Below are 15,453 nucleotides of genomic sequence, written 5' to 3'. Positions count from 1 at the left end.
GAAAAGCAGTGAATCGCTGATGGCTGCGTGTTTACATGGCAGGTTTCCCCTTTTATCAAAGCCACAGTCGTTTGTTTGACTTGGATTTTTTTATTTGGGTCAACAAGGTATTTGTTATGGTTGCCTCCATTTGAGGCTTAAAATTGAGAGAGCATAATTGGACTGATGAGTGACGACGTTAAATTTGCTTTAAAACCATTATTTCTATGCAGATTTTATATATGCAGGTACAGATATATTCTATATGTTTCTAATTGTCAACAAGTCCCATGAAAAGACCAAAACCAACAATGTATTTGTCCGTCTCTCAATACTTTCTGACGTCACGACCATGTCCAACATCCAAGCTCAGTAATTTTCTAAAAAACAGCTGGACACTGTCGTGTTTAGCAAACTTTTCTCAAACAGGACAAAATAGTGCATTTGTCTGGGACTATTTTCATCGGGGGATTAATACGCATTTGGTGTGCTAGTGAGTGTTAACTGCAGCAGGATGGTGTATGAGGCATTGAGTCAAAATAAACTACAGTGCCCGTGTTCATGTTAATGAAGGAACCCAGTGCATTGACGTGCTTTTAATAGGCTTCGGACAACAATGGAGCTCTATGGCACAGAGGAAGAAGATACATCAGGCTTTGGATACACACACACACACACACACACACACACTACCTGTTCAATTCATTGCTGGTTTTGGTCTTTTGATTGAATTTATTAAGAAAATATATAAAAAACCCAGATTCATCCTTTTAAGAAGTGTGTTTTGGACGGCCACTGCAGTAAAAGTTACTCACCTCTATTTGACCCCGATGCTCTGCAGTGCCACTGTTCAGTTTAAATCGGGATCTCAATCCATGACATCACGTAGGTAAAGTCTTTCTGTATGATTTGAATAACAGGAGGTGAAATAAGGTTAATCTGCAACTCCCCTTTTTATAATCTGTATCTTGTTAGATCGAGTGCGCTTGTTTGTCTTCTTTGAGTTGAAATAATCTACGTGGTGAGACATCAGACAAACATCGCAGTACCAGACAAATGCCTTGGGAACCTGCTCTTTAAACACGATTTTGCTTCATCTGACAGGGATCATTAGTCTTCATGATGCTGCTGTCTTCATCTGGGCACGTGTCGGAGCTGTGGGAGGGGGGGGGGGTTTATATGTGGGGGGGGGGGGGTTCTGTCCTGTGTGTGATAAAAGACAACTATTCACTACACTCCATTTAACTTACAGCCTCACTCCCCGAAGCTTGAGCCCCACTCCCACTAGCCCCTGCAGTCCGTGCAGCCCGCTGCACGCTTTTCATTTCTGGAGGTAAGCGAGAGCTCTTCTACCACGGCCGTTTTGTTTCGAAAGGCCTGTTATTGCACGTTTGTGCCAGTCTTGTCTTCATGCATCGCGAGGCTGGAGCTGGGTGTTCAGCCTGCCCTCCTAAAATCATCTGCCATTGAAATGACATTGAAAGAGGAGGGACACAGTGCTTATATAATGTTGATAGTGTCACCCCTTCCCCCCCCATCTTGCTCCCTCTCTGTTCTGAGGTTTATGCTCCTCTTTCATGTGCTAAGTAGGATTTGTGGCATTTGCAATACATCAAAGTGAAGAATGGTCTCAATCTGTCTGAATCCCGGCTGGATTGATTCATTTAGGACTGAAGAGTATTCAAAACGGCAAAAGCTAGTTTTAGATTTCTCAGTAATGGTTTTCCTATCTAAGCTTATTGCGTCTATCTCAACTAGTTTATGATTAGTATTTAAAAAAATATGGTGTGTGCTGCTAGAGCTTCAGATTATTTTATGAACATCAAGACTTTTATCCTCGTGTCACTGAAAAGATTATTTCTTCGGGGGTTAATGTGCATCAGTGATGTCTGAGATAGCACTCAAACTCCACAGTTCACCCGTAAAGAAGCGCCAAATCTTTGTTCATGGACGAGCCTCATTTGGGGTTTCACTTTCAAATAGGTCAGTAAGGTTGAAGCCATCTTGTTGCCTAAGTAGTGTAGTCTTGTCTACTTTGTCTATGTTTTACACAATATATGAGGTGGACTAGTTTACTAGTTTTTTCTTTTCACCATGATCATATTAAAATGTTTGTCTTGTTGTTTGGTGTCCTACCATTTATCTTAACTTTGCGGTTACCTTCAGATTTAAGTAACTTAGCCTTCTGCAGCAGCTTCTCTTAAACACAGTCCAAGTGGGACTTAATTAAAACTTAAACTTAACTTACATAAAGAAAAACAAAAAACATTACTTGGAAAATGGAAAGCTCACTGCAGAGAGAGAGAGAGAGTCGGTCTTTGCTTTCTGTCAGGTTTTGAAGGTTTTATTCGAGTTGCTTCTGACGCAGATGAATTTTGGATTCTTTTTCCATTCAAAACGCTCAATTCTGAAGAATTTTCTGTATCAATGAATAGCACAAAACACCCACCCATGTCACCTCTGATCTCCTCTTGTTCTGCTCAGCTTTCATAGAGAGTCAAGTGGAGCAGGCGTTTAAGTGAGTCAGCTCCATAGAAGAACCCGCAGATGTTTTTCTTTTTTTTTAAAATTTATTTACAATCTCAGTTTTTATTCCATCGTGTGCAGATGCACTGGGTTTGGTGTTGCAGTGCTTTGTGTCAAGAATGATGCAGTAATCTATATCTATATGTATTTATAGAGGATATTATCCTACGCCATTAATATAAAGCAGTGTAGGACCATCTGCATCTACGTATGAGAGAAAGGTTGTTGGTGACTGATTGATGTTCGATAAAGAAGTTGGCAGATTTTCACATGTAAGCCAACGTAGTAGCCAACTTTGGTGGGCGTTCAGACCGAAAACAGTCCAGTGAGGCTGCGACGGTGGGGGCATGTTCTTTCAGGTACCGCTGAGAATTGAAATATGATCCAGGAAGTTCAGTTTAAGTAAGAGATCCATCAGTTTGAGGGCTTATCAGATGCCAAAGCTCTGCACAGGTTTAAAATACTCTAACAGGGTATATCAAAGAGTTGATTATGTTTGTAATACAACTGCTTTGAGGGATATGCAGTATTTAATAACCCAGTATAGCTGGGTGAATCTATACTGGGTAACTGTTAAACCTGTAGCTACTTGCATTTAATGGTTGGAAACCTAGTTTTGGATTTAAAGTTTCCCTGTGGAACTTTTGACCACTAGTAGCGCTATGGAGCAGTGTTTTTACGAGTGGGTCCCCACTTTTGTTTACATCTTGTACGCACATGGGTATGTGATGCACATTCCTTGCACCAGATTCACATTATTGCGCTGACCAGTCGGTGGCAGTAACGTGCCCAAGAAATTTAGCAGTCACAAACAGCAAGTAAGAAGAAGCTACAACATTGCATGACTTAAGATATTTTAAAAAATCAGCTTTGCATGTGTTTTATGGGGAAGAAAGTGAAACCGTAACCACCTGCTCATCAAACGGCAGCAAATATCCAGGCAAACCCACTAACTGTAAGACAGTTAAGGGTGTTTATTATTTTCGGCTTCCGTATTTTGTATCGCTTATCAGAGTAGACGGTGATTTCACAAAATATGCTGATCTTTCCCAGGATTTACTAATGATAACAGATTGGTGCCAATAATAACATTTTATCCCCTGTGTATCAGTATTTGCACATAGAAATACTGCATATATACATCACGTACTGTGATCTTCATATGTTGCAAAAGCGAAACTAGTGTCACTGTTAAAATATTGGTTTTTGTGTATTTGTGTTTCATAAGAACGAGCAGAAACCAGCCCTAAGTCAGTAAGAGGACAGTAACCCAAATTGTCTGCGTGATGTCAGTGTTGCCAGTGACCTCTCTATTCATGCTGCTCTATGCAAGTTTGACTTTGAACCGTCTGAACCATCATTTCTTATGTGGAACACAGAAACAGAGCAGAGCCATAATTAGAGTGAAGGCTGTCACGCTGGCCTGTGGGGAGACGGACTGAGCCACTCTGAGGGAATGCACACACAGACTTTATACTGGCAAAAAATGGCTTCTGATAACACTTTATTACAGAAGAGGTACATGTAAGTAGAACTAGTGGTTATGTGCCAGTAATGGTGGTGTTCCTCCTTTGTCGATTTCGCTCTCCGTCTCTCTTTCTGAGCTTTTGAATCCCTTCCAGGCAGTGCACTTGGCAAGTGGTTTGAACTAATCTGCAGCATCCTGATGGTCCTCAGGTCTGACTGTGCACTTCCTCAGTGAAGCTTTCAGCCAGTCTTTCAACCGCTTCCTTTGCTCTCCTCTGCGTTTGTCTGACCAACGGTCCAAAACCCAAAAGGTAGTCGGTTCATGATCATAGAAGAAAACCAAGCAAATATTCACCTTTTAAAGAATATGGAACCAATGGATTTGGTATTTATATTGGTATTTCCTATTTTAAAAATAACCACAGCCATTATTCAGTCATCAAAATTGTCCGACTGGTTCATTAATATTAGACCTTAGCCCTCATTATTGGCAGTCTTGTGCGTTTATCTTACTTGATAAGTGTATCATGTATACCTTATTCCATCAATCATGTGACTTCAGCAGCCTCAGACGCTGCACACACACACACACTTGCAGAGGTGCTCTTATCGCAGCACTTGAGTTCTATTATTGCAGCGTGGCCAGGTGTCTGTCTGCAGGGCTGAACTTTGCTCTCTCCTGTGGAGAATAGACATTGGATAAAAGTAATCAATGGCTTGGTCCTAAGGTTGGATTCTTTGTGATTGGCTTGTAATGGTTCATGTGGTTTAGAATATTATTTTTGTTCATACAGCTACTTCAGATGATTTCTCTGCATGCGTCGCTCCCTGCAGGCTGCGATGACCAGCTGACCCTAAACTCTCACGTACACGCAAGACTCGAAAGTCAATTTCATCACTGAATTGACAAAACACCAGTTTTTGTGTGTGTTATGCATGCAGAGAGTACAGCTATTCCAACCTAACCTTCATTCCAGTTAAAGTAACAACAATTTGTTAATCAGTATTTTGATATATTACACTTCAGATCTGCTTTCAGTGGTCATTTGTGTTTGGCTGCTTATCGGCCTATAAAGCCGACCACAAAGCGTGAGTCAAGGATCAAAGGTGATGAAGTTAAGGTGGGGCTCCCATCAAGTGAATGAGGCTGAATGGCTGTCCATGCTGAGGGAAGCATTTATGCAGCAGCAGACGAAATCCATGCTAAAGCGCAGCATTTCCATTTCTAATAGGTCCGTCTTAATACACTGACCAACCAAACTTTTGGAGGGGTGCCAGTTTGTGAAAGCTGCAAGTGCACAGCAGCATCTGCTGATGATGCAGCACCCCTCCGTCTCACAACCCCCCCCTTCACAGGATGTGAAGTGGTAGATGCCTGTTACATGATATGAAGCATGTTGAGCGAAGGGAGCAGGGTGAGTGTTTGGGATACAGCACACAGTCGCAGTGAGACGGTAAAACAAAAAGTCAGCTGGTATTAGGTGTCATATCCCTGCAACAGTGGAGGCTGTCAACACCTGACCTGGATCACACACTCTGTGTGCCTCTCAGGATCCTCCCTGGATTACTTTTTTATTTGAGGACAGAGGAGGACAACGTGTCCTCTCTGCCTGTGTGTTTATGCCGCAGCTGGCTGCAGATGTTCCTGTGCAGAGGAAGTTTGGACCTAAGGAGAGCTGTTGTAGGTGTACTTGTCAGGACTGCTCTGGGGGTCGCATCCTCCTGAACACTGAGAGCCGCCGCCTTTCCTCACCAGGTCTTCAAAAGCCCCCTTTACATCTCCCTCTCTGGCATGACTCGGACACAATGTCAGATTCTAGCCTGTGGACGGTGCTGTCAAACTTTAACATGCCACATTTCTTCAGTGGAGCCCGCCTGCGCCGCTCCAAAAGGTAACCTTTAAAACAGTCTTTTCTGCAATATGGTGTTTTACTTTAAAGACTGGCTTCTTTACAAACTGCAATCTGATACAGCGATTAGTCCGTCCTGAGTGAAAAGCCTTTTTTCGTGTGTAGTTTCTGGACCACTGATTGGCAGGAAGGATGTTTTTCTTTGTGTTTACGGTAGGTCAGCTGCGCTTTTCAGGCCAACCTGAATAAGAAGCTGGGTGTTCCCTTATTGCCTATTGTGTATTATTTACTTTGTGAGTCAAATGGTAATTTAATGTTTGTGGCTGAGGCAGTTCCTAACACAGGATATGTACTTTCCTATTGACCAGCTCCATTAATTAACAGTTGGAAAGTGGACATGCTGATTGTTTTGGACATGCTGAGGTTGGCTATATTTTACATATTTCTTTCACTGATTGTTGTTTTTGGTGGATTTACAGTTTCTGTCCACCACCAAGTTGTTGCACTTTGACAAAGTACTGCTCCTGAGAAAATGTTATGGTTTCATACGTACTATGTATTTGGTTTGGCTTTCTAGCAGCATTCCTAACATTGCCGAATTAAAACCGTTTCATTGGTTTATGGCTTCAGAGTGTGTAGACACTGGTTTACAGCTAAGCCACTTGATCCCAGTTTTTTGTATATGGTTTGGTGAAGCCCATATAACTGATATTTATTTTTAATCCCCGTCCTGACCCATTTCATAGAGCAGAACAGCTTAGCATGAAATACTGGCTGTTTTTGGACATCTTGCATTAGTGCATAAATATTTTTTTCATTTGAAAACCAGTGTCAGATTTAGTGGATATCGAAAACTGAAGCTTAACGCTGTAAACGCACAGACGCAGGGATCGCAGCCATGTTTTTTTTTTTTTCTGCTCTGTGTTTGGGAATAAATTGCTGATTGACTGAAAAGATGATCTGCTAATTGATTTGATTTAATACAGATATTGACAACAGATGGAAAGTTTCATTACAGAAATTAAATCAGCTGGAATTACCCTTTTTAAGTGCTTTGAGTGGAGACCACTTTCCTCCCATGTCATTACAATAATGTCCCTTTTCACACTCTTGCTTTAAGTTATGAGCATAATATTTTGATATAAGCTCATGATATTTGACACAACTGTTTTCCAAAACAAGACCATGTAACTTCAGTTGTAAGGCAGCTGTATTCTGTATTCTAGAAGTCAAAATAGAAAGAAATATTGCTGCAACTATTGACCATAATACCATATTAGGCACTAAGTAAAATATGTAACTGTAATGTAATGCACTGTATGTGAAAATAAAAGCTCTTCCCTAAAAAGAAAAATGAGATTTGTCAAAAACAATTTAATACTGTAAATCTTCAGATGTAGAAAATGACAGCGTCTTCAGTGGCTGCATTGCTTTTACCAAAGCAGTAAGTTTAAAAAAAATAAATAAAATACTATTAATAGAACAGTGTGTGTCATATGTCTGACTTTGAATTTGCGTTTGTCAGAGAGGACCAGCAATTTATGTGGCATTGCGCTTTGTCAGCTCACCTGACAGCTCTGACAGGGGAGCAAAACTCACAGAAGTAAAAAAGATTAATCATGGCTTTTTTTTTTTTTGTTGTTGTTGTTGACATGGGTCAGGATCAGACTTTTCAAATTTATGTGGATTCAGAGAGTTTGTGAATCAAAAGGCTTTTAACTATTTTTGTCTCTTCCTGTTCCCAAAATAAGTAAGTACGACGGAATCGAAGAAATTGTTTCTGACGGATTCGGATTACTTTGTAATAATGAAGAGTTACAGTAATGTAGGTCAATTTAGAAAATGAAATAAATGTAAACTTTTAAGGTAAAACCAAACTGTTATGTAAAGTATCTCTAACTTTAATAAACACCTTTTATTAGAGTGATGTTAGCTGTTTCATGTGCAATACAACAATGGTTTGATGAGGTTGAGGGTTTTTGCATATAACTGAGACTGGTAAACCTCATAGGGATCCGTTCCAGGAATCTCACACATCTGCAGTACAGCATACAACACTGGCCTACTTTCTGCGTATCATCTTCGCTCAGGGCTTCTTTATCCCTTCTTTATGGCTTCACTATACCAACGCGTTTGGTACTCGGCCTTTCTGGCCGCAGAGGTGCCGCTACCAAAGCTCAGCTTAGCATCAAACGTGGCGAAGACGGGGTGCCGTCATAACCTGTGGCGGTTGTTTTGGAAAGTAATCCAGAAGCAGTGATTTTAATGTCTCCACGAGTGGCACTCAACTTTCTAAATAGGGGCTGTAATGGTGCGAACACCGGGATGGTTAGTGGGAGAGTGGAGCAACCAGAGGGTTGATTGGGCAGCAGTGTGGCATTCTCTTGGCTTAATCCACAGTGAGAGGGTATAAATAGATCTCGTTAAATCTGATCCTCTTTGACTGAGCACCTGTGCACCAGATATTATTCACTCCCTCCCCATCATGGTAAATGATTCATGGCATGTGTCCACACTCTTGATTGCAGGGGGTTAGCCCTAGAAACCACTTGAGTAAACGAGGATGAATGGGATTTCAGTCAAAATAGGGTTCCCCCTCTGATTTTGTTGTAAATCGCTCATTTCAGCCACCTGTTCATGAGTGTGTGTGTGTGTGTGTGTTAATGAGGTTTCATCATTAGCATAATCTATTACCCTTAAATTGCCCTATAAGGCAACCTATTCCGCTTCGTTTGTGGGTCGGTTTCTAGTAAAAAAGAAGACTTTCACGCTGCGGAGCTTCAAGTCCTGCTGTCAGAAATCAGCAGACAGAAAGATAAGTTTAGAAAGCGACAAGGGCGGATGTGACGGTCATGGAGATATTAGAAGTGTCAGAAGTTAGGATGATACTGGACAGCGACCTGCAATAGAGACCCTGAGACAGGCGGAGTATCTGTTCATGACTCGTACGTCTCGTACGGTCTTTCAAATTCATCTATAAATCGATTTTGGTTTTTCCGTCAAGTTAAATCTTGCACAGTTATGTGAACTTTTGATTCAAAGGCTCTCCTCCACACGTGGCCCAAACTGAGAGAAATCAACTAAAGCGCTCAAAAGGACGTCTACTGTCTACTGTTTGCCAGTTTATCATAGCTGGAAGGCCAATATCTTGCAGGTCAAACCATCTTTCTCTTTGGACAGCTCATTACTCACCTCTGCTTGAAGATCATTGCTTTCTTGAACATCCAACTTTAAGCATCCTCTCGAGCACTGAGCCATAGTTAACACTGATTGATTGATATTTAGTTGAGGAGCAAGGTTTCTTCTTCTGTCCTCCGATATTTCTGGTGTCATTGTTCAATCGAAATTTGTGAGGAGGAGTTCCCCTGCAGGTAATCAACACCAACATGAGCACAAATATCTATGGGCCCCTTTTGTCTTTTGCACGAAGCACTGCAAGTATAAATAGGGGATCAATTTAAATCTCGAACCCAACAATCCACAAAACTAATTACTTGAAACTTTTGATCATGTGAGGGTAAATCTTATCTTTTGATGCTGCTATTCATGTAGTAACATTCTGGTACATTAACACTGGTAGTAAAGCCTGAAGGGTGGTTCTGTATGGTTGTTCTGTATGAACCACTGGAGTACAGGACTCTTTCCTGCAGCCATGCGGCATTGTGTTTACACTCTTCATGAAAGATCTTTTTTTAACTCTTAGCTTCTTTATTTTGTATTTCTTTCTTTGGATCCCCATTAGAGCTGCAACGATTAATTAATCGTTTCAGTCATTTATCAAACATTTGCTTCTTAAATGTGAGGATTTTCTCTTATTTCTGACAGTAAATGAAGAGTCTTTGTGATTTTGGACCGTTGGTTTGGACGAAACAAACAATTTGAAGACGTCACTTTGGGAGGAAATTGTGATGAGCATTTTTCACATTTTATAGAATTAATTAATCAATAATGAAAATAACAGTTAGTTGCAGCCAAAATCCCCATTAGCTTCCACACAGTGGTCGCTAGTTTTCCTGGGGTCAAACAATAACAATAAAAACAAGCAAAAATTTAAAATTGCACAGTATCAATAAAACAAGAAGATCAGAAAATAAGTGAAATGACAACATATGAAAAGACAGACAAGAAAAAGAAAATAAAAACATTTAAAAAGGTATTAAAACAGCAAAGTAACATCTGTGTGAAATTCAACAATTTTTTTTTGGTGACTTTTTGAAAGAAAATCTGCTTTTCATCCGTCTGATGTTGCTGAGGAACTTATTCCAGGCAGAAGAAGCTTTTCGAAGAACCGTATCATCATACAATTTGTTCGTTTGACCAGTGCTCACTTGACGCGTATTATAGACAAAGAATAAATGCAGTAGATTTAAAAGATTTAAGAAGTTTAAAAGTATAAAAATGTTTAATTGACCTTGGGAAAGGCAGTGGCAAAAACATTTAAAAGGTGAAAAACCATTACATTTAAGCTTGACTTATAATAATACCATGATATGGTCCTATAATCAATGACATCAAAAGCTGCAGAAGAATCCAGCTGCGCAGCCCAACAGTGTTTTTGTGTTTGAATTACGCACAGAATCGAAAGTATTACTGAATAACATCTTAAAAATTCAGTTGGAAATGGTTCAGTTCTCTGAGGAGGTTATGTAACAGGATGTCATTGAGTCTGTGACCTTGAAGTGAATTCATGTTCTTCAGGCATTATGTGTTTCCACTGACAGCCTCTAATTTAAAAAGAGTAAACCCAAAGACTAATAAGGACACTCTGGACACCTCTGGAGCTGCTTTTTTACGTTTGAAGTAGTTCGTCTTTCTCTCAAGGTTAAAAACTGGGATCCATTAATTCGTCACGTGTTGTTGATCGCAGTGGCTCCTCATGAGTCACAGTCCTGTATTAACATGACCGGCAAACTTAAAGGCCTTCTGAATGCTTTCTTTGGTGACTCAACCAAGATGTTCTGTCTCGTGTTTTTACTGTTGACTCCAGGAGCGTAAACAAACCCTCCAAGTATATTATCTCAAGAGCGTGTTTTGACAGTGTAATAGAGTATTAGGCCAGAAATACGTGTAATTGAATGTGTGAAGAGAAAATGCCATTTTCTTAGCAAATGTTAGTGTTTGTGTTGTTTTACTTTTTATTTTTCTTGATGTCAAGTTTTGAAATTTCAAAAACTTTTTAAATGTTTTTTTGGCTTTTGAATTTGACTCGACTTGGTCACTATGTACACTGTGAACCCTAAAACAAGACAATGAATCCACAGCTACGCTGGCGGCTCTGTGAGACTGTACGCTGGTGTTTTGAGCTACATGATAATGCTAACAATGACAACAATAACATCCCGATGTTAAGCAGATATAATGTTTACCATGTTCGCCAGCTTACTTTAGCATTTTAGCGTGGTAACATTTGCTAATTAGCACTGAACACAAAGTATAAATTCAGTGGTATCTAACACTAAATTTCAATGACCTATTCAAAACATCAAATAATTAAAACAATACGGACATATGAGGTTGAGCCTTTGCCTGCTGTTTGTTAGGAAATGTGTCTGTTCTTTGTCCAGTGTTCCTGCCTAATACTTGAGTATTTGTGGGTTTTCCAGCTGCAGAACGAGCAACAGAAAAAGCCTGATAGGAAGCGGTCAGTCCTCAGGTTTACCGCGACCTCACTCCCCTCTGTCATCTCTTACAGGTAAGTGTATGTACAGTACGTGTATAGGCATATAGTCTGTTAATGTGTGTTAGAAACACAGAGGAGGAGCCATTAATTCACAATGTTCTCTAACAGGAATGCACTCCATTGTTTTAATGCAAGATAAAGTAGTTTGGAAAACAATGCAGGCAAATGCACAGTCTTGATGTATAATCCTGCTGTTTCCTTCTGCATAGCTTTAAACCAAATGGCAGCACTTATCTGGCACCCTCATACAATATTGGTGTTATCAAACGGACAAAAGTGTAGTTAATATGAATATTGTTGACAGAGCTTTACGACATAGGCTGCAGAAGCTTGTCTGGCACAGACTGGGATGAGAGGAAGTACAAAGAAGTCATTAAACTTTTATTATCCTTTCTGTAGTAACCTGCGTCAGGTCAGTTCTGTTAGTGTTTGGGTGAGAAGTGAACTGTTCGGTGGCGGGTTGAAGGGCAGTGATTGTGCTGGGTGGGGAAGTGGTGGCCTGCAGAAAGGAAATGCACAGGAGCAGAGGAAGGGGAGGCCTCATTTACCACAGGGCGTTTTATTTCCTGGCATTGGTCAGCAAAAAGCAGAGCCGCAACTCACAGTGTTTGGTCTGCGCCTCGACCGAGCGAAGGGGCCCAGGCATTTAAGATGGACTCAGAAAGCCACAGTGTTCTTGCTCATGAATGTGTTCAGCTCTGGGATGACGTAAAACTGTGGCTCAGTCGTAATACTGGTACCAAAGGTAAGAAAAACCTCCTCTCAGTTCCATCTACAGCAGTCCTATAACTGAGGACACTGGCGACGTGCAATAATTAAGCAAGTTTCTACATAGACTCTGGTGTGTAGATCCATCGTAGAAGATCAAACCTTCGTTCGTGATCATGCATAATTTCATAAACAACATTATCTTGAACCGTATTTCCTGTTGTTCCTCTCAGTGTCCTCAATCCGTCTCTTCAGGTGCCGTCCTCACTCCCAAAGGAAGAGGTTATCATCTTTAATTGGCTGTGATTAAGATTACAGTGCAATTAAATGAGGTGACTTACAAGATTCGGTGGCTCTGTCGTTGTTCCCCAGTATGGGAAAGGCCTGGGGTTTTTTTTTTTTTGGCATCACAGGAGTCTGTGGCATCGAAGCTTCTGGTTAATTAACTGTTTGGTCCCTCCCTTAGTGAGGGATGTAATTACATCTGATTAATGCTGGGCCATAGGTTTGTTTTTACATTACGGGTGTTTGAACACAACAGCTAATTGGTGCCTTTCAGAAAGTCCCTAAAGCTCCTTCAACCAGACGTTATGTAGGTAAAGAGAGGGGACTTAGTGTAGATACTTCTCTCTTTAGGTGCAAGTTGATCCTGCTTGAAATTAATATATGTATATATGTTGTGTTTTACCTCACCTGACAATGTGTGCCAAAATCCTTGTTCGGGCTTTAACAACATCCAGAATCGACTACTGCAATGCGCTTTTCTCTGGCTTACCCATGACGGCAACAAGAGGTCTTCATTTGGCCAGACTCCTCACAAGATCTAAGACGTTTGATCGTATAACACCTGTCCTGATGCCTTTGCATTGGCTACGAATACAAAATCCTCCCTCTGACTTATGAGGTTTTAAATGGATTAACTCCTTCCTACGTCTGCAGTCTTATTACTCTGTATACTCCCTTACATGGAGTTATTCACAAATCACATTATTTAACTGTTACCTGGGCCTTTGAGCCTTTGCTCATCCAGCTTTGGAATAAACCTCCTGTGCAAATTTGGGAAGCAAATCTAGGCTTAAACCCACCTGTTGTTATTATATCCTGTTCTTACCTGTATGTTTCGGGTTCTGCATGTATGTGTATTTCTACATTTGCAGTCTCGTAGTTGTGTGTCTCGTGTTATATTTCAACCTGTAAAGTGAACGGAGACTCTGTGGCTGAAGTTGAGCTTTTTTTTTTCTTCTCTGCCACTTGAGTTTTTATAGCAACATCAAGGCAGTTTTGACAAGTTATGTGCCTGTCAGGCTTTTCTCGGTTTACAACTATCAACTTTGCAAAACCAAATCAGCGCCTCTCGGGTGTTTAACCATTTACGATCAGTGAGTCACGCGTTGACATTCAGACACATCTTTGCATGCTGTGTGAAAACCAAGAGGCTTTTTCAAAACTAATTGGTCAAAGCATACTGTTTAACTATCACTGGCAGGATAAGAGATAGGAGGATCGAGATGACATCTGACATTAAGCCAAAGGGGCTGTCTGGTTAGCTGGAAAATATCCACAACAATGTGCATTCAGTGCTGTTGATGAAAGTGATACTTTAGAATGAGCTGTGGGTGTATTTACTTTTCCTGGCTGCTGACCCTGTTTCCAACTCTTATATGACCCGCGCACTGTAGTTTGGATTACAGCAACTGTCCTCTAAACCTTCTGCAGAATACTGAGGGTTTGTATCGCAGCCTCGAGGTCTTCAAGAGACAGTTTTCGGTCCAGACGAGATGCATTAATCCTCTGTAGCTGGGTGCTTTTAAAGTGTCGAGGTGTGATGCACAAATCCATACAAACTAAATGTCTTTTATGGTAAAAATGTAACTATAACTGTAAAGTTTAATGTCTTGCTGTTTGGTTTTATAGCTAAAACATTAAATACGATTAATCCAAAAATAATCAGCAGCTATTTTGATAATCAGTTAACAGCTAAAATTCTTTTTCAAGCAAAAAATTATTAATATTCTCTAGTTCCAGCTTCTAAATTGCTGATTTTCTTTGTTTCATGTGATGGTAAACTGAAAATCTTCTGATGACGTCACCTTGAGCTTCGGGAAGTGATGATCTGCGGATCAATAAATAATGAAAATAATCTTAGTTGCAGTCCTAGTTGGTTTTCAACTTCTAATTATTTCACTGGAGCTTGGATTGGCCGAAGCACCTGAACAGAGACTAAATGTTTCCACTGATTTTTTTTATACAGTTTTCATCTTTTATGGAAGATTTCAAGGAATTAAAAATGACCGGACACTATTTACTTGTATGTTGTGTTTATATAGCAACATGCGATGTCATTCAGTGGTTTAATGCAGGTTGTCAGTCTTGCTGCAAATTGAAAATCCTGTCCTGTTGGATTTCTTTGCTTGCAGGTTATTTTGTTTTCATTTTTTTAAATTCGTTTTATCTCCGTTTCTTTGTGTTTTTCTTGCAGGAACAAGCCCACAAGACAGCCCAAGAAATTTCTCTCCTAGTGCCTCTGCTCATTTCTCCTTTGCACGAAGGTAAGCACAAGCATGGATATTATATATTTACTTGATTTGCAGCTGAACAAATCAGCCAGTGAAGAGCAGAGGGAGTCAGATAAAGATCCTTTAAAAAAAAAAAAAGAAAAAGATGAGATACAGCCAATAAAGACATTCATATTTTCTCTGCCAACAAAAGTCTAAATATTCAGCTTCTTGAGTCTCTGAGTCATCAATAACGTATTTATTTTATATCAATTCTCAACATGATGTCATGTAATTGTGTATTTTTATTATAATCCACAGTCATTGCCACAGAGCAGACAGGTAACTTCATGTTAGGCTTCCATTTGCCCTTGAATTTTCACATCATATCCCCACATTTAACCCGAGTACACTTTATAGTTCACACCCTCCTTCATTAGTTTTTCTCGTCATAGCTCTGAAGTTTCCTTTTCCATCATTCTGGCATCTAGTTTCAGTCCTTCAGTTTATTAATTAATCCTTGTCTGGTGTAACTAATAGTCATTCTGAACAATAGCAGAGAAAGGTCACCATTCATCCGCAACCATGTGATCAGTAGGATTGTAGGAGTTCATTTACATGTTTTGAATACAAACATGGAAGTTAAGCATATTTCATGTTTCTAAAGACAATTTTGCTAATTTGTCTTTGAACAAAAGAAGACAAATTTTCCCCACTGGCTAGCCTTGTAAAGAACTGGAAGTATACG

General features: G+C 40.1%; 1 protein-coding gene across 1 annotated transcript in view; it reads left to right on the top strand.

Moving 5' to 3' along the window:
* Positions 1-15,453, top strand: part of mast4 (microtubule associated serine/threonine kinase family member 4) — an 83,902-nt gene that overhangs the window by 49,255 nt on the left and 19,194 nt on the right. Inside the window, exons 5-8 of the mRNA XM_070924570.1 lie at positions 1,232-1,312; positions 11,426-11,514; positions 14,690-14,759; positions 15,027-15,047. Coding sequence (XP_070780671.1) covers positions 1,232-1,312; positions 11,426-11,514; positions 14,690-14,759; positions 15,027-15,047 — 261 coding nt within the window. The remainder of the gene's footprint in view (positions 1-1,231; positions 1,313-11,425; positions 11,515-14,689; positions 14,760-15,026; positions 15,048-15,453) is intronic.

Source organism: Enoplosus armatus, chromosome 18 (genome assembly GCF_043641665.1).
Source record: "Enoplosus armatus isolate fEnoArm2 chromosome 18, fEnoArm2.hap1, whole genome shotgun sequence".
Classification (NCBI taxonomy): Eukaryota; Metazoa; Chordata; class Actinopteri; order Centrarchiformes; family Enoplosidae; genus Enoplosus; species Enoplosus armatus.
The sequence above is the reverse complement of the archived record's forward strand: the minus strand, read 5'-3'. Positions and strand labels throughout refer to the sequence as shown.